A 20796-nucleotide genomic window follows, 5' to 3' on the forward strand; every position below is an offset into this window, starting at 1 on the left:
ATGTTTTAGTGAACAGGCCGCTCTTAAAGCGGGGAAGAGTAAATTATAGGGTTGAAAGACAACACAGTAGACTTCGCAGGTGTGACAGGGCTGAAAAGTGAAGGCGTGCAAGGGCGCGCCTACTGGTACCCTGGGACCCGTTCCCTCAGAGTCAATCCCGCGAGACTATAATTCCCGGGGATTCCCTCTAACTCCAGGCAAACACCCGTAGGGGCGGGGAAAAAAGAGGAGACGTCGGCGCGCAGCCGTCCGCTTTACAGCACTCCGGGATCTCGAGAGAACTGCGGTTCTCGCGATCTTTCCGGAGCCGATCCTCCACGCGGAGTCCGAGTGCGTGTGCTGTAACAGGAAGGCAGGAAGGGTTCCGACTCTACGGGAGGGAGAATCCCCTTTGGCCTGCCCTACGGAAGCCTGCGAGGGAGGGCGGCGTTCGCTGCGTAGTCCAGTTGCCCAGATGCCCAGCGCCAGCGCCTGCCGCAAGAGTCAGGAGAAGCCGCGGGAGATCATGGACGCGGCGGAAGTGGGTTTCCTCCTTCCCTGGGCCTGGGAGGACAGACCCCTGGGCCGGACCGCGCTGAGGGAGGGAGTATGGTGAGCGGGGCCCTAGCCTCTGGATCCCTGTCGGCACTTTGCGTGCAGGCCGCGAGCCTGGGATCCGGGCGCCCAGAGCCCTCACCGGGCCTCCAGGGTCCTTGTCCGAGCAGCGTGGCCAGACCCACTCCGGATCGCATTTCTCACTGGGGCGTCTGGGAGACCTGGCCTACAGGAAGCGTGTCCCGGGACCGGGGGGTCGGGGGGCGCCGTGAAGTACCAACTGTCCCGGAAGTAGGAGCGGCGGGGTGACACTTAACCTCCCTGGGTTAGGCACGTCCTTCACGTAATCCATCTCTTCCCCGGAAATTTTTAATGTCCACTAGTAATCGATTTTTGCTCAGCCCTCGTGTTCCTAATGTTTTTCAAGTAATGACAGTACTTCGTAAAACGATCTGCCAGCATGTTTAATGACCATTTTCCATGTGACAGCTTTAAAGAACACTTGTCATTTTTATTTTCTTTCTTCCCCTAAGTAACCCAAGTGAGGTAGGTAGGGAAGTTTGCAGAGAATGCGTTTGAAGTCTTTGAGATGATGTGACCCAAAATCATCTATGTAATTCATAATACCCTGTGGTCCTTCAGTGCTTTTCGGAAATGAAAGTTTGAAACCATTCTACAAGTTATGTGTGCTCTTAGTGAAATTGGGATCCTTACCTGGCTCCTAATTTTTCTTTTGAGGAAATATGAATTTGTGATAAACGGTGTAAGGTCATTTTAAGAACATTAGATGGAATAAGGGGTGCTGAAATATGAACAGTACTAATAAGCGACCCCCTTTTTTGTGTTCACGTGCTGTAACCTATTTATGCTGCCCTCCTGCTACATTGTGTGACTGTATCTTTCTGTTAGGACTGGAGTTATCTTCGTCTTTAAGGTGTATTTTTTTTAATTCGCAAAAAAAAAGAAAAAACTGTTCATTAAACACCTTAACATGTTGTCTGGTTTGTTTTGGTGTAAACACAAAATCTAATATCCTCCAAATCTAAAGGAGAGGATTCCAACGAATAGCTGTAGTGACAGAAACTAATTGTTTCATCCACATCCTAAGTTACCTTGTAAATTTTAAGGAAACCATTTTTGTGTATTCTTGATCTGATTAGTTATATAAACCACCTTTGCAGATAGTGTAGGTCTATGTATAAGGTAGACATTGTGGCAGAGTTATGTCACTTTATAGCTAGAAGGATCTTAAGAGATCGTTTTCTAGATAAAGTGAGATTAAAATAAAAGGCCACTTACCAATTTAATAAGTATAGTTTGTTAATAATAGTCTGGACTCTAGGTCTCCTTTTTCCTGTTCCTGACTTAAAATCTGTAACAAGAATTTTGGTGTCATACTGTCAGTGTTGAACCACTTACAACCTGATATCATGAAGATGGTTTTTAGAAACAGGAAGCTGGTGAATTTTTTTGATGATGTTTTACAAAAGGAAAGTTGTAGTTAGCTTATATCCAGCATCTCTGATTTCTAAAAACTGGACATCTGGTACTCAGAAAGCTTACCCCTAAATGTTGGTTCTCTTTGAACATCTCTTCCTGTAATAGGAAGTTAATAAAACTGTGGTACCTCATCCGTCTCCCTTCACAGAGGAAATTTATAACTCTGCTTTGAAGTAGTTTAATCTCCTTTTTGAAGAAAGTAGTTAAGATGTGTTGTACATGTGTGTAAATTTTATTTGAGAGTACTATTTTGTATGGTATATCGATCCAGGAGTGGTGATCTCCAAAACAAATTAACCAGAAGCTGGGTCTGTGGAGTGCATATGTAAATGATATGACAGATTTCCACACTTTAAAACTACTACTCTGAATTGATAAAATGGTCCTGAAAGTTTAAATGAATTCATCTTTTTCTGTTATTTGTATTTCTGTGTTTACGATGCTATTAGTGTTTAAATAAAAAGTCATAATGTAAAAATTTTTTTTGTAGGATTATGCAAAAGAAAGATATGGAGTATCTTCAATGATACAATCACAAGAAAAACCAGGTTAGTAGTTATGTGATAAAAAAAAGTTTTCTTTTCTTTCTAATTCCAGGAAAGTTCTTTTTGAAGTTTTAAGTAAGGTTGACGTAACTGAAGGCATAGTTCTGAAAAGCTTAAATGGCAAGCATATGCCATAACCCTGCACAGACATTGTCAATTTAGGGTCCCTAATCTCGATAAGGAAGAAAATACGTTAAATTAGTATATTTTAAATGGTAAATTATATTACAAAGATATTCCTAGGTGGTCATGTAAAAGATTTGACTCTGGCCTAGGAGATAAAAGATAGTTAATAGTAGCTGCCTTCATCATATGCAACCTTTTTTGCATGCTTTGTGAAGCTACCTCCTTTACTTTCCTCCTTGACTTTATTATATTTCTTTGAAATTGACTTGTTAATTGTTTCTCTCAGACCTGTAGGTTTTCTATTTGTAAACATTTGTCTTCCTTTTGTTTCTATTTTATATATGCAATTTCAACAAAGTTATCCTACTCAACTATTTAACAATCATTTTTCTTTTGTTAGACACCCCAAATTATGTCTTTCAAACTTTGGTACAACTGCAGACCTTTAAGCTCTGGCCCATTGGAAGCACTAAGTACTTCTAATTTAGATGCCTGCCTGTGAATTTTATGCTTTGAAAATAATATACCTCAGGTCAAATTTAATTGTTATTTTTGGATTTAATTTATTGCATGATCACAAAATCACTTTTCCTTCCCAACTTTGTTGGAAAAGTGTGCAGTGAAAGGGCAAAGTACGTTGCTAAGAATAAACCATTTCGAAAGATAAAGATAGTGAAGTAAAGTAATTGAGTATAAAATGGGATACAAGCAATATAGTATAGGAGAGGACTACCCCTGCCAGAACAAGCAGGAGGGGTCATATGAGACTCTTTTTTGGCTTAACTGTCTTCCTGAACTGGACTTCCTTGATCTCTAACGCAAAAAAATCTTATTGGAATTTGTCTCTTACATAAGCCCCAGTCAACCTTTGCCATGATTACTATTCCTATTTAGCTAGCAAATCCAGACTACTTAGTGTCTTCCAGTTACAAGCTCTCCCCACCGAAAGGAGGATAAACTACCTATGTAATCTGATTACATTAAATAACAGTAAAATTCTACCCATTGTTTTACCTCTGTTAAAATCATAATACATTGTTCAACATAAAGTTTTCTTTCCTGTCTGCTTCCATTTCTCCAAATTCTTTCATTCTAATACCAGTGACTTAACCGTGGAGGAGGTAGTAGTTTTTCAAACTGAAACCCTACTGCCACTGATCTTTGCCTCGGCCAGTCATACTGGTGGGAGTGTGACATGCGCCTCAGGTATGTGTGGATATGTTAAAGGTTGAGAACCGCTATGCTAATTAATTGGAATGCCACATGAAAGAAGGGCCATTACTCTTTCTTTTCCAAAGTACTATTCAAATTACCATAATCGTGACGCTTATTTATAAGTCTATTATTTTAGACTTATGTTACTCTGTTTTGTTTGGTTTTGAGTTTTGATTGCCTAGTAAGTCGTTTGCTTTTTCAATCTTGGCATTTTCAGATCTGTCTTTTAAAATTGCTTTGTCTGTCTTTTCTCTTTCACATTTTGTTTTGTCTGAGTTTACACAGCAGACTTGGAAGTTGGCTTAACTCATAAGGTCCATGGACAGAGTTTTGCAGAAATCCTCTTGTGATGCCTAATGCTTCAAAATTTCTCCTTCATTCTCTTTGCTTTTGGTGATGAGATCTATGGTATTCTCCTGTAAATCAGGTTCTCTCTAAGCTATATCTTTACTTCAAGAGACAAATTATAAATACATTTAGACAAAGTAGGTAAAATATATTTATAATTTGATTTCATTATAATATCCCCTGCAAAGGTATTTTTAGTGTTATAGTAACTAGGATTTACTACATGTGATACTGACAAATTTGGTTACAATTAGGCAACATACCCTTGAGAATAGAGATCTTTTATCATTCATGATGTTGTAGTATCATTTCTATTAAAATATTTTAAATTAATACTTAGATCTTTTTCTTTAATATTCAAATTGTTGCGTATTTAGAACAATAATAGAATCATTTCTGGATCATTTCTGGATCATGATTGCCTTGTATCACTATCCTCACATCATAGTTTTTTCACAGTTTTCCTGTTTGGGGGATGCTAGATAGATGTAGTACTTTGTTATTAGCATTGGGGGGCATAATTGTTGGGGTTCACCGATAGCCAGAAGGGGAATTTATTGGTTCACATACCTGTAGGAAACAAAGTGTGAGATGGCATAAGGAATGATAGGATTTAGAGGTTTGAGCATTATCTATGGGGCTTTCTGTCTCTACTTCTTGGCTTTGCATCCATTAGGCTGTTGACCTCATTCTCTCATCCTGCAAATTCAGGTAGTAGGAAAGATGGTGGCTGCAGCCCTGGGCCTACACCATTTCAGCTCAGCGACCCCAGGGAAGACAGATTCATTCCCATTATCTGTATATTAAGTACCAGAGAAAGACTTTGATTAGCTCAGTTTGAGTAACATGCCCTTCTCTGGATGAGTCAGTGTGTCCTGGGGAACGGGGTACTATGACTGTCCAGGCCTGGCAGAGAATTCCCCCATGTGGCTAGCTGACTTACACACTATGGCAGGCAAGCAAAAATACCATGTCCACTTAGGCACAGGCAGTTCAGCACAGGCTGTATTTGGCTTTATAAGTCATTGAAATGTTCAGGAGATTTGCATTTTGAAATTATCTCTTTGACTCCAATGTAGACTGAATTAGGGGGTCAGGGGATTGCCAGTTAGAAGGCTTTTGCTATAGTTCAGGCAAGATATAACAGTACTTTGCTTTGGAATGGTGGCAGTGAAGATGAAAGAGAATTGGATAGATTTTAGAGATATATTTAAGATATACAATTCATAAAACTTGAGGCAGACTACATATGGAAGGTGAGAGAAGGTGTTAACCCTCATACAATGTGGGTAGGAATGTAAATTGGTGCAGCCACTATGGAAAATAGTATGGAGGTTCCTCAGAAAATTAAGAATTGAACTACCATATGATCCAGCAGTTCCACTTCTGGGTATTCATCTGAAGAATATGAAAACACTGATTTGAAAATACATGTGCACCCTTATGTTCACTGCAGCATTATTTACAATAACCAAAATATGAAAACAACCTAGGTGCCTGTCAACAGATTAATAGATACAGAAGATGATGTGGTCTATATATGTAATGGAATACTACTCAGCCATAAAAAAAAAAGATGAAATCTTGCCATTTGCAACAACATGGATGGACCTTAAGGGTATAATGCTAAGTGAAATAAGTCAGACAGAGAAAGACAAATACTGTATGATTTCACTCATATTTGGAATGTAAAAGTAAATAAGTAAATAAATAAATGAACAAACCAAACCAAACAACAAACACATTGATAAAGAGAGCAGAGTAGTGGTTACCAGAGGGGAAGGAGCATGGGGGGAGGGTGAAATGGGTAACAGGGTCAACTGTATTGTAATGGATGGAAAGTAAACTTTTGGTGGTGAGCATGCTGTAGTGTGTATAGATGTTGAAGTACAATGTTATAAACATGAAACTTACGTGATGTTATAAACCAATGTTATAAACCAACTAAAAAGAAAAGAAAAAGAAAAAAGTGTTGCTAGATATTGAGGCTCATTTAAGATAATACCAAGTACTATGCTAGCTATCAAATCAAAATAATTTTGATCTTGATCTCTTTGTAAATTCTGAATTACAAGATTGTTTCATTTATTTGCTGCAGATCGAGTTTTGGTTCGAATTAGTGACTTGACAGTACAAAAAGCCGATGAAGTTGTTTGGGTGCGTGCAAGGGTTCATACAAGCAGAGCTAAAGGTAAGATTGATTAAATGATTACAGCTTTTTTGGTAATCATTGAATTTTTTGTTTTGCAAATTTCTCACAGATCAAAGTAAATCTTTAAAAACAAAACAAAAACACCTGTTTTCCCTCTTAAATCACTATAAAGTATTAGTCCATGGTTAGTTAATTTTAGGTTCTTATAAGACATTCTTAAAAACAATTTAGCCTTAAAACTCAGATGAAATCTAAGACTCTAAGGTAGTTTTCTAGCACCTCTCAAAAGTTTAATTTTTTGAAGTAAAGAGTGTTTTTGAGAAGTTTTTCATTTGTTAATATTCTTACATTTGTAATATTTAGATAGGGAGAGAGGTAGAAGAAAGATAAGGCTAAGACTGGGTTGTCTAGTACTCACTGGCTACATTTATCTATTTAAATTAAAATTAAAATTCTGTAACTCAGTCACCAGCTGTATTTTGAGTGCTAGTGGCTCCCATATTGGACAGACAGGACAAATACAAAATATTTTTATCATTGTAGAAAGTTCTCTTGGACAGTACTAAGAATTTAGCATTAACAACAAAGAAGAAATATTAGGGGAGTTTAGACAAACCTCAGTTCCTTATGGAAAATTGTCCTAGCCTAGTGTTCCAAATTGTCTGAAAGTATTAGTGACACTTACATTGGTTTATAACTTTATACTTTTCACACAGTTTTTCACACTTGATCATCCCCACAAATTTGTGAAGTAGGCAGAATAGGCACTGTTTTTCCACTTTATAAATGAGGAGACTAAGGCTCAGAATGATAAAGCTCCTTGCCCAAATTCTCATTGTAATTGGTGGAATATGAAAAGAATTCAGAAGCTTTTTAGGACACCTTCTGTCTCCCTAACAGAGTTAATTACTTCTGTACTATTTAATACATTCTGTGGTACAGCATTTACTTTGTGTTTTAAAATATTTATTATAGAATTAATACAGGCCCATTATTTTTTAAATTCCAACATTTTATACATATATATCTTAATCTTTCAGGATCACTACTGTTAAGAGTTTATTGGGAATTCCCTGGCAGTCCAGTGGTTAGGACTCTGCACTTTCCTTTTTCTTCTTTCTTTTCTTTCTTTCCTTTTTCTTTCTTTCTTTCTTTCTTTTTTCTTTCTCTTTCTTTCTTTCTTTCTTTCCTTCCTTCCTTCCTTTTTTTCTTTTCTTTCTTTCTTTCTTTTTTCATGCATGCACACATGCTGTGCCAGTTCTTAATTGCAGCACATGGGATCTTTGTTGCCGTGTGGGATCTTTTAGTTGGGGCATGTGGGATCTAGTTCCCTGACCAGGGATTGAACCTGGGCCCCCTGCATTGGGAGCACAGTCTTAACCACTGGACCACTGGGGGAGTCCCAGGACTCTGCACTTTCACTGCCAAGGGCCCTGGTCAGGGAACTAAGATCCCACAAGCCACATGGCGTGGCAAAAAAAAAAAAAAGAGTTTCTCTCTTCTTCCAGTATCCTCCCCCAAATAGATGAGTACTGTTGGACTTTGAGAAGAATGCTAGTAGAATTTTAACTTTTTAAAAACTGTTGATTTGCCTTCCTGAAAGGTTGGACCATTTATTCAACCAATAGATAATCACATTGTACTGTAATCCTTCATTTACTTGTCTTTCTCCCATTGGATTAGGAACCTTTGTTCTCTCCAAACTGGCACCTTGTTTCCTAAACATAGTTATTTAGCAAATTAAAAGATAGAATGCATGCTACATGTAAGCCTGAACCAAAAATACTTCCCTTCACACTCATCCAAAAAATGGAACAGTTTGAACATGAGTAAGGACAACTGAAGTGAGTTGAAACACATCAGGTATGTTTAAATCCATAAGTTTATAATAATGCTAAGGCAAACAAACAGAAAACCTAGTTGGTCATCAATGGAACAAGCTCATTATTTTCAAATCTGGTAAATACTAAAGTGGCAGTATCATTTCTGTATGACTTGTATATCACTGGCTAACCAAATGGTAGATACAGGGAAGTATCTCTTTAGAGAAGTGTCCAGCTAATAAAATGAAGAATATTGGAACATCATCATTTTGCCCCCAGTGAATTATCTAGACATTGATCATCAGTGATTGCTAACGACATAAAAGAGAGACAACCATAAATATTTTATGTCTATTTATGAAAGAACACAACACCACCCAATGAAGTAGTCTTGCCCAAAAAATTGTTCCTGAATCTCATTAAGCCTTTAGCAATAACCAGCAACTTACAGGACAAAGGGACATGTTAAATGACAATGGAGGTGCAGTCAGCACAATCTAGTAGTAAACTACTGGGCAAAAATGACCTGGTCTCTTCAATAAATAAATTGAAAGGGAAGGGGGTACCTATGGATTAAAACAGATTTAAAATGTCTCTCAACCAGTCACTTATTTGGATCCTAATTTAAATCTACAGTAAAAAAAAAAAAAAAAAAAGACACTGAGACTTGAATATTTGAACATTGACTGGATATTTGGTGTTAAAAAATTGTGGTTTTTTTTCAGTTGAAATAATAGTACTGTTGTAACATTATTTTTAAAAAGATCTTCTGTCTTAGGGATCCTTACTGAATTATGTATGGATGAAATAATAGAGGGTTTGCAGGGGTTTGCTTCAAAATAGTACAGGAATTGAGGGATAAGTGGATTGGGGCAGAAGTTGAGGAGTGAGTGGATTGGAGCAAAGCTGAAACAAGAATGGCCATGAATTGATAACTGTTGAGGTACGTGAGGATTGTAGGTAGGTGTTGATATCATTTACAAATAACGATCATTTTGTCCTTTTCTTTCAAATGTTTATCTTATTTCTTGTTTCTCTGCAATAATCAGTAGATTCTCCAGTATTGCAGGGATTCTCACAATGAAGAATTTTTTAAACAGTGGAGATATAAATTCCTGCTGAGTTATTTCATGACTTTAGGTGTTCTGCATAAAATGTCATTACAAAACAATGCCAAAGTTTAAAAAGTAGGTCAAAAGAAGTTTTCTTCTAGTCCAAGTTTTCTGTTACCAGGAGTAGGTATTAAATTTTATCAGACCTTTTCCAGAAATTATTTCCCTCAAAATATCATGCTGAACATATTTATACAGAGATTGATTATACTATTCTCTTTGCTTTTGTGTTTGTTTGAAATTTTCCACATAATAAAAAATTTAAAATACAGTTGATCTTCATTATTCACGGATTGTATATTTGCAAATTCACCTACTTGCTAACATATATTTGTAACCCCAAAATCAATACTTGCAGTGATTTCACTGTCATTCACAGACATGCCAGACATTTCGCATGAGCAGAGTGGTAAGAACTTTGAGTCTCCCAGTGCGCACATTTTCAGCTGAGGTTAAAAACAGTGAAACTCTGCCTTGTATCAGCTCTCGTAAACAAGTGTCCTTTTCACAGTCGTTTTAATGTCACGTTCTTCACAGCCTTGTGCTTTTTGTTGGTGATTTGACTTTAAAATGGCCCCCAAGCATAGTGCTGAAGTGTTTTCTAGTGTTCCTAAATGCAAGAGAGTCATAAGATGCATTATGGAGAAAATACTAGTTGTTAGCTAAGCTTTGTCCAAGCATGAGTTATAGTGCTGTTGGCCATGAGTTCTATGTTAATGAATCAACTATATATACTTTAAATAAGGTGTCTTTAAACAGAAATACACACAGAACAAATTTGTGTATTGACGGACTGATGAAAATATTGTAACCAGACATTCACAGAAACCTCACCCTATATTTCCCCTAGGAGCAATGGCTCAATATTTGCTAATGTATTGTTCTGGTGACTTTATAAAACATAACTACCACAAATAGCAAGAATCAGCTGTATGTAATTCTAGTGATTTACAATAATGGATTTCTTAACGTTGAACCATTTTTGGATTCTTGGAATAAACTGAATTTGGTAAAGGTGTGGGTAGTATTCTTTTAGCTAAGTTTCAATAATATGTTTTTTTAGAATTTTGCATTAATCTGGTTTTCATAATTTTTACTTGGAAAATCCTACTTTGTTTTTAAGTTTGTATATATGTGTATGTGTGTTTAAGTTGTAAGTTACCCAAGTAATACAAAGTATTTTCACATGAATTTTTCAAAGAGTACAGAAATTATATTCCTTTTTCTTCTCTACTGCCTATCTTTTGCCCCAGCCTTTTCTATTAATTCTTTTTTTTTTAATTTATTTATTAATTTTATTTTTGGCTGTGTTGGGTGACTTCGTTTCTGTGTGAGGGCTTTCTCTAGTTGCGGCAAGCGGGGGCCACTCTTCATCGCGATGCGCGGGCCTCTCACTATCGCGGCCTCTCGTTGCAGAGCACAGGCTGCAGACGCGCAGGCTCAGTAGTTGTGGCTCACGGGCCCAGTTGCTCCGCCGCACGTGGGATCTTCCCAGACCAGGGCTCGAACCCGTGTCCCCTGCATTGGCAGGCAGATTCTCAACCACTGCGCCACCAGAGAAGCCCTATTAATTCTTAATAATTTGTTCATTGTCTTTCCAAAAATCTTTCTTTTTAATGCACATATGTGCACACACACACATAAATACATACAGGTTTTTTGTTTTGTGTGTGTTTTGTCTTATTTTATGTAGATGATACCATATTTTTACATGTTATTCTGCAACTTTTTTTATTTTCAATTAACAGTGCTTCTTGGAGATACTTCTATGATATTAGTTATAGATCAACATAAGGCAGTATTCCTCTAGGATAGATATCTAGAAGTGAAATTGCTGGGTTGAAGGGTGGGCATACGCATACTAAAATTTTCCAATATCAGATTACCCTCCAAAAAAGCTATACTCAGTGATACTCCCACAAGTATGTGACAGTACCACTTTCTCCACATTCTTGCCAGTAATGATTGTCAATGTTTTTTATTTCTGCCAAAGAAGATTATCTGAAAAAATGAATAAAATCTTTGAATTTGCAGAACCCTGATTGCTGCTACTCCCTTCTTCCTTACATGGAAAAAATTATACCAATAAATATGACTTATTTGGAATCATTCATGTGTTCTAACTCCAGAAGTAGTATCATATTAAAATTGGACTTGGACAGACAACCTATGCTGGCAATTTCCAGTAAAGCAAAGTTCTGAAAAAACCATGAATAAGGAAATGAAACTGTCAAAATCATAGTGTCAAAAGTATGACAACTAGAATCCTGTTAAGCAAAAAAACCAAAACCTAGTCTGTTTATATAACAAATATCTGTATATTTCTCCTCAAATTAAGGGCAGTGTTTTACACATTTTTAAAGATTAAAAATCAGATTTCTTACAATAGGTTTATGCTTCACACCCCTGAAATCAAGAGTTTTATATAGGAGCAAGGAGAAATTTTTAACTCTTAATGATACACTTAACATTAGTTTCTTTCGATTGTGAAAGCTTATGAGCATATTGAAAAAGTGATTGAAATATCTATGGTTCCTTTCAAATTTTATACATACTACATGGAAGTCATTGACACAAGATAATTCTATTTCAATATTATTCTTCCTAAAAACTTAACATATACTTCCAAAATAGCTACTTTATTTAGGTAGTCAGATAGTTTAGGATTTTTAATACCAAAGGTCAGAACATCAACTTATAGCCGTACAAGAATATTTCAGGGAAAATAACAAATGGAAACTACTTTAAAACATTTAGATCTTTGCTATTTATTCCGTAACTGATTAACATAAGCGATGAAGGAAAATGTTAATCTTGGTTATTAGGAAGTGAAGGTACATTATCTAAATAATAAATTCAGGAGCTTGACAAGCTAAAAGACAGTAGGAAGAGATGAAAACATAAGATTGCCTCACATCTTTCATAACTAGTTCTCCCACCAAGGCTTACTTCCTTACTGAGCCATCACCAAAATGGAGATGAGAGTAAACTTTTTTGTCCTGGCAACCTACCATGTTTGTTCTTCAGCTTAGAAATAAAGATTGCACCTGGTGCTGTAAAGGAAGGTTTCCAACTTTACATTTTTCTAAAACAGACCTCTTGCGTAAATTTAAGAAATAAACTGCCTCTTCTAAAAACTTGACTCAAAATGCAACACAAATTTTTAACTGTTAAGGATTTAAATTTAAAATACCTAAAAGCAGTGAATTCATTCAGCTGTTTTGAACATTGAGTTTCATTTCTTTTCTATAAACTCTCTCCTGATTGGGGAGTTCCATGAAGAAAGATGAATAATATGTAGCAGTTGATTAATGTGTCTTATAAAGTTCCTTTACTAACTTAAGCAGTGAGAACTCTTTGCTAAACTGAGAAATTACATAATTGCTTCTTAGAATAAAAAATAATATATGACTATAGTAAAAATTAACTTCCTGTAGTATAGAAAGATATAAAATGAAAAATATAGCTACAGTATGATCCAGCAGTCCCACTCCTGGGCATATATCCAGAAAAGACGAAAACTAATTCATAAAGATACATGCACCCCAATGTTCATAGCAGCACTGTTTACAGTAGCCAAGACATGGAAGCAACGTAAGTGTCCATCAACAGATGAATGGATAAAGAAGATGTGCCATACATATATATATATCAATACATACACACAATGCACACAATGAAATAGTACTCAGCCATAAAAAAGAATAAAGTAGTGCCACTTGGCAGCAACATGGATGGGCCTAGAGGTTATCATACTAAGTGAAGTCAGACAGAGAAAGACAAATATATCACTTATATGTGGAATCTAAAAAATAATACAAATGAATTTATTTACATAACAGAAACAGACTCACAGACATAGAAAACAAACTTAACAGTTACCAAAGGGGAAATGAGAGGAGGGATAAATTAGGAGCATGGGATTAACAAATATACACTATTATATATAAAATAGATAAACAACAAGAATTTATAGCACAGGAAACAATAGTCAATATCTTGTACATAACCTATAATGGAAAATAATCTGAAAATATATACGTATAACTGAATCAGTTTGCTGTACACCTGAAATTAATACAGTGTTGTAAATCAACTATGCTTCAATTTAAAAAAAAAGAGGACAAATAGAAGTCTCACAAATCTAGCTCCTCTGTCAGATCACAATCTGTTTCCCCCCAAAATAGCCACTGTTGTTTCTTGTGTATTCTTTCAGGAAAAAAGTGCATTTACAAATATGAGCATATCCTTTGTTTTTTAAATTTACATAAAAGGGATCTCTCTCACACACACACACACACACACACACACACACACACACACACACACACACATTGCCCCTTGTTATCACTCACCAATGTCTGTAAGAAAATGCCTTGCAAGACATTGAACCAAGCAGATCATGCATTGCAGTGTATCACCGACCAGAGACAAAGAAAGAACAATTTTGTTTACTAACACCTTTCAAGAACTTGATGTCAAAAATACTTGATAGAGGTAGTCTGAGTGGACAGCTCTGTTTACCAGGGAACCAGTACTGATTTTTTAAGTCTTTTAAAAATCTTTCTGAGTGTACCATTGAGGTTCTAGTATTTACTTATTTATTTATTTTTGGCTGCGTTGGATCTTCGTTGCTGCACACAGGCTTTTTCTAGTTGTGGTGAGCGGGGGCTACTCACTGCGGTGGCTTCTCTTGCTGCAGAGCACCGGCTCTAGGTGCATGGGCTCTAGAGCACAGGCTCAGTAGTTGTGGCATACGGGCTTAGTTGCTCCACGGCGTTTTCCCGGACCAGGGCTCAAACCCGTGTCCCCTGCATTGGCAGGCGGATTCTTAATCACTATGCCACCAGGGAAATCTCAAGGTTCTAGTATTTAGAAGTGCTTTGAACACGGAAAACTTGGGACCATAGCATTAGAGTCACATGTAGATCTGTTGCAGTAGTGAAGACTACATAAATAGGGAGTGATAATAGAACCTCAGTTCTTTTATTTAAATAGTGCTTTTATGAACATCTTTGTCACTAAGACTTTCCATACTTAATTTCCTTAACATATATTCTAAGAAATGTATTTCTTGAATCAGAGAACATTTTAGGCCCATTTTTAATGCCCACTGCCAAATTGATCTCTGAAAGCATTGTACAAGTTTACCTTTTTATCAACAAGTTATGAAGGAACGGTTTTCACTTAATTCTCCCAAGCATTGTATGATATTGTATATTTTTAAATTTTTACTAGTATGAGTGGTATAATGTGTCATCATCATTGTTTGCTTCAACTTGCATTATTTTCATTTCCAGTAATATTTTTCTCCTTATGTTTACTTACTAGGTTTTTTTCTTTTTCTTTCAGAGTATTTGTTCTAGTCCATTACCCATTTATCTATTGGGATCTCAGTGTTCTTTACTCATACATCTTTAAGATCTTTATGTATTAAAGATATTAACTCATATAGGTTATGTGTCATTCAGCAATTATTTTTCCCAGAGTGGTTTTTTTGCTATATAGACGTTCTATAATTTTGAAACTTAGAAAGTCCTCCCCTTTTCTATTGTACAGTTTGATATTCAGTTCCAGTTTTTACTCAGTTTTTTAGTTTATCTCCTGAATTCCATCTAGAATTAGAATCTCTTTGCTCTAATAAGGTGTGTTCTCACTTCTTTCTTATGCTGCATTAATGTGGCTGTTTCTGTACATTTTTACTTACTGTAGGTTTATAATATAATATGCTGATGGTATTGGTCTCACCTCTCCACCCTTTTCCTCCCATCTATTGGCTTTTTTAAAAAATAAGGTTTAATTTTTAGAATTACATACAATAAACACATTAAACATTAAAAGAGAACAGTGAACATTCTTTACTTTACCCATAACCATTGATTTCATGATTTCTTTTCCCTAGCAGGCATGTCAGATCTTAGGAGTGCATTTGCTTCTATGTTTAGCCTCTTGAACTTCCCAGGTTCTACTTACTGCTTGTGTTGAATCTGGAACATGGTCACGATTTTCTTTCAACCCTTACGTTTCTTTTGTACCTACCTCTTTGATTGTATTGTTCTCTTAAAAAATATTTTTTTCTGATTAGGAAAGTAGTACATGGTTATTGTAGAATGTTCAGAAAATATGAAGAACAGAATAATTCCCTGTGATTTCCCCATCCATTAGTAGCCACATTTTGGTGTTTTTCTTCCTATACCATCAACTTCACATTTTGATGGTTTTTTCTTACACAAAGTTATGATTGTACTCTTTGTATGGCTTTATCACTATTTTCACATAATAGTCTATCATGAGTGTCTAACAAATATTTACTTTGTGTTCCCAGCACCCACCATAGCTTTTGGACATAGTAATCCAGCTGTGAAACAGAAATGGTCATCAGTCTTCACATAAATAGGTGGCAGTGGCAGTGGCAGTGGTGCTATTAGTAATAGTAATAACGATTAATATTAATTAATAACATTAATTCATAGTTAACATTAATTGGGTATCTGTCACAAGTCTAAACTTATTACTTATATAATCTTCAAGATTATAAATGAAAACTCAAGAAAACTCCATGAGTAATATACTGTTATTTTCTCCCATTTTGCAGATGAAGAACTGAGACATAATTAGTTTAATATTTTCCAATAGGCCCCTTCATAGGAGATGATAGGATATGATCCTATGTCATTTGATTAAAAAGATTTTACTCTTTACCAAACACTTACACTAAATGTCACCCCTTAGTGCTGACCTAAAGGTATTTTCCTGTGCTCACCCTTTATAAGTACTATAGAGCCCTCCATTCTCTCTCAAAGTCTTTGTGTAGCACTGGCGTTCATCACAAGATTGCTTTGTAGTGCAGCCAGGTCAGTGCTTCCTCTGTCTGCACTATTAGAGCAGCTAAAGTACTTAACTAAATCATGAACATTACCTTCCATTTCATGCTAACATTCTGTTCTAAGTGGGCTAATATCTGGCTTTGGTTTCAGTAGTTCTTGGTAGTTCAAATAATGTCATTTGATTCATTTGCAGATTTCTCTATCCATACAGCATCTTAAAATCCCTTTGAACTTGTTCAGTTCATGTAACTTTCTTTTTTAAGATTTTACTTAGCGACTGGATCATACTCCAAAGGAAAGGGAAAATAAAATCTATTTAGTGGTAAAAATATGTCAATCATATATGACTTGGAAGTCCATAGATTGTGTCTATCTTGGCACTCTGTTTGCAACCTTTTTTTTAACCTCACAATTGCTGTCAGATTTGTATTTCAAAACTGTATGTTGAAAGTATTAACTATAAGTTTGCTTGCGTTTTTGCTTTTTTTTGGTGGAACCAGGGGAGGCAAAGCTAATTCTCAGTGTAAAAATAATTCTCAGTTTAAACAACAAAACCTTTTGACGTTTTGAAAGACAATCTGATGAAAAAAGTGGTCTGGAAAAGATTTAACTTGTTTTATGAGGAAGTAGTTTCCTAAAACTTGATCAGAGACTTTTAAAAAGGATCTAGTTTGGAGAAAAGACCTGTCACAAAGATGGTGAGTGACTGGATCTGTTATGAATATTATTTTTCAAAAGGTTAAGAATGATGAATGACAGTTGCTTATGAAAGGAGGAGGAGTCAAGAGGCCCAGTATTATGTAGAAATAAAACTGGTTATAGGGCATAAAGAGAATGATCTTTTATAGAAAAAGTAAACTACTTGGAGTAGGGCTTCCCTGGTGGTGCAGTAGTTAAGAATCCGCCTGCCAGTGCAGGGGACACGGGTTTGAGCCCTGGTCTGGGAAGATCCCACATGCTGCAGAGCAACTAAGCCTGTGTGCCACAACTACTGAGCCTGCGCTCTAGAGCCCACGAGCCACAACTACTGAGCCCACGTGCCACAACTACCGAAGCCCACGTGCTACAACTACCGAAGCCCACGTGCCACAACTACCGAAGCCCACGTGCCTAGAGCCCATGCTGCGCAACAAGAGAAGCCACCACAATGAGAAGCCCACACACCACAATGAAGAGTAGCCCCTGCTTGCTGCAACTAGAGAAAGCCCGTGCGCAGCAACGAAGACCCAACACAGCCAAAAACAAAAATTTTTTTTTAATTAAAAAAAAAAACTCCTTGGAGTAAAAAAAAAAGTGGAACTATTATAAAGGATGAAGAATTAGGAAGACAATAAAGGAAAAATGAGAAAAATAGAACAGGAAATAAGCTAACCTGTTATTCTAAATGCTCTTTGAAATGTACTTTGGTAGGAAATAAAATGAACCACCCCCGTAGAATGTTTATGTTCTTGTGACTAAGCACTTTATTAGTACTTTTATGGTTGCATCATTGAGGCTCTTATGATGGTTAACATAGTACCTTTGCCTGTAGAATATACTAGCTATTGAATGAATGTTGAAAGTGATCTGAAGTTACTTGAAATTTGTTTAATAAGTCCATACAATGACAAAATAATTTTCTTGGTTGATAATATTTTTTGAAATTGGTGCTTTGCCTACGTCCTCATAACAAGCATTTTAAAAGCGTAGGAGAAACTTGGGTTTCTTTAAAGCTTGTCAACTGGGTATGGGAATTTTGGCTGTCAAAGCCAGATACCTATGTGTATGTTCCTGTTGGGGATAGTAAATTTGGGCCCAATTATAAAGTAGAGAAGCATTTTTCTTCTTTGTAAAACCTGAAGTAGCATGTCCTTAATACACTTACGTACTTTCTGTCTTCTTCAGGGAAGCAGTGCTTCTTAGTCCTACGTCAGCAGCAGTTTAATGTCCAGGCTCTTGCAGCCGTGGGAGACCACGCAAGCAAGCAGATGGTAAAATTTGCTGCCAAGTAAGTAAGCAATTATATCCTGTTGTCAGAATAAACAGTGGTGGGAACCGGGGCTCCCAGGGCTTTGGACCATTTTCATGCATTAACATCAACGCTTCCTTTGTTTAAAAATGTAGTTATTTAAATTGTCAGTTCAGTGTTGCTGAATACATTAAACTTATAAAAGAGAAAATATGGAGCACAGACTTGAAATTCATTTGGAACTGCTGAAGCAGCACTCTCTACAGACAAGTCACATTTACTTTCAAGTAGAGTTACAAAAAGCCTGGCAGCGTCAACACTGCAAAGCAACTTTATTTTGTTGTGTTTGTTGAGCTTCATTTCCTCCCTCCCTCCCCTAGTTTGAGATTTGCATATTAAGCAACAAGTTTTCTAACTAAATAATAGAAGTGTTTAAAATAAAAGAATGTGATTTTGCAAATGATTCTGTCCTGAAGAAGTAAAACAAATGCTCTAACATGTTACAGCTTTTAACTTTGACACCAAAAAGGTTTAAAAAAAAAAAAAAAGTCAAGTTTGCTTTTTTTCCCCCATAAAAGTTCTGGCTCAGGGTTTCTATAGAAGCTCATTGTTTTGTTCAATTTACAAGGGGCAGGATACAGAGATAGTGTAGTGGTTGGGCCTGCTGGAGCTGTAAGGTAATAAGAGTTGGTGATGTGGCTAGTTTTGTTTGCATGTTTTTCTCAATTTAATTGAAATTTTATTTCCATGATAATGGTCAAAGAAGACTCAGAAAAATGGACAATTTTAAGTAGTAGAGTACTTCATAGGCATAAATATTTTTTAAAAGAAATTCAGTTGAGTAAATGTTACATGTTTTCTATTGATTTTTTTTTAACATCTTTATTGGAGTACAATTGCTTTAGAATGGTGTGTTAGTTTCTGCTGTATCACAAAGTGAATCAGCTATATGTATACATATATCCCTATATCTCCTCCCTCTTGCATCTCCCTCCCACCCTCCCTATTTTCTATTGATTTTTATCTCTGTTCTTTAAATATATATATGCTTTCAAAGATGAGTTAATATAGATAGAATTATCAATTTTAGAACTAGAAGGAGACTAAAAACTGATCTAATTTAATATCTTAATTTATGTTTGGGCCTTCCCTGACTCCTTCAGCACAGTGGTTTACATATAATGGATGCTTAGCAACTGGTTTTGGTTAACAGATTTATTTATCCAATTTAGTTTTATTGTATCGTAGCAATACCTGCCCTCTTGTTTAAAGACTCCAGTGCCATTAATTACATCAATTTACTGATGTGCTCAGAGGTCTCAGTACCACTAGCCCTACCTCTCCCTATCTCCCAGTCCTGCTGCCCAGAGACTGTCACTCTCATCTCTTCTACCTGTATCATTTGGTGATTAGGTTTGCTGTTTTAATACCTAGTCCTTAAGGGTATATGCTTGTGGGGTGCATTTGTCACCTAGCCTTTTCAGGTCAATCTGTATCCTATGAAGTGGGACATAGTAAATGTGGTCCCTAGAAATAAACTTTGTCTACACAGAGAGCCCCTGAAAACCACAGACATATATGCTAAATTATATTTAATATACTGGAGAATACTGGGGAAAAGTCAACTTCGAGTCAACAAACTTTATGGCTTCTGTCTTTTATATATTAAATTGGTTCTGAAAACTAATATATTAAGCTGATAGTTTCATATAGAATATATTTGTTTGTTAAACTGCATTATAACCTCAGTATTACATTCTTAAAGGATTATAGTCTGAAAGTCTTTTGGAAATCCCATTTACCCTTAATCACTAAGAGGCATTCTACTATCAAGAGAACAGTCAATTCATTTGATATCTCTAGAGGTAGACACGTTAAAGTAGTCCACAAATAGTCATTTCTTATTTTGGATCTTCTCAGAAACTCCTGGGACTTGACTGACAGCAGTTGACCATATCAGATGTCAACCAAAGCTTACCAGCTGGAAAAGATACTTGCACACAGAACTTAGTTCACTAATGCCCTTATAATATATGTTAAAGAAAGGCTTTCATCTAAAAGGGATAGTGTATGGGTGATCTTTTTTTTTAGAATAAGGGAAGAATTTAGATAATTTAACCTGGATTTCATAATCCTGAAGTGGATGGAACTCAATCAAGATCTAGATCTGATTTTAATCTTTTTGTTTTGTTTTTGGCTGCGCCACTTGGCTTGCGGGATCTTAGCTCCCCAACGAGGGATTGAACCCAGGCCCCGGCAGTGAAAGAGCCGAGTCCTAACCACTGGACGGCCAGGGGATACCTGAGATCTGATTTTAATCTTAATTCAGGTTTAACAATTAAGTTGTGACTTTGATTTCTTTTTTAAAGCAAAGAACATGTAGCTCTTTTTAGTCCATTTAAAAAACTGGACTTTATATAATTAGTAATGTGTGGGAAAGGTGGTTTCATAATAGAGCTGTTGCATATTATAAAGCCTTTGGCTGGTTATATACAGGCGAATGGACCCAATTTTATACAATAGGTTTAACATGTGGAACTTAAGTTACAATTATTTAACTTTTGGCACTACTCATATGTTAAGGTATCTATCCTGAGTAATAAACAATAAATGTGTTAATAGTTTTTGCTACCTTGTGAAAAAGGAAAATTCTCATGACTCCCTAT

The 20796-nt window shown here is 36.2% G+C and overlaps 1 protein-coding gene across 1 annotated transcript in view; it reads left to right on the forward strand.

Annotated features, from left to right (window-relative positions):
• The first annotated feature begins 281 nt into the window (after window positions 1-281).
• The window catches only part of DARS1 (aspartyl-tRNA synthetase 1), a 67112-nt gene continuing 46597 nt past the window's right edge, over window positions 282-20796 (forward strand). Inside the window, exons 1-4 of the mRNA XM_059927567.1 lie at window positions 282-520; window positions 2525-2582; window positions 6367-6459; window positions 18067-18169. Of these exons, the coding sequence (XP_059783550.1) occupies window positions 455-520; window positions 2525-2582; window positions 6367-6459; window positions 18067-18169 (320 nt within the window). The 5' untranslated portion in view covers window positions 282-454. The remainder of the gene's footprint in view (window positions 521-2524; window positions 2583-6366; window positions 6460-18066; window positions 18170-20796) is intronic.

The sequence above is a fragment of the Balaenoptera ricei genome, chromosome 7, assembly GCF_028023285.1.
Source record: "Balaenoptera ricei isolate mBalRic1 chromosome 7, mBalRic1.hap2, whole genome shotgun sequence".
Taxonomy (NCBI): Eukaryota; Metazoa; Chordata; class Mammalia; order Artiodactyla; family Balaenopteridae; genus Balaenoptera; species Balaenoptera ricei.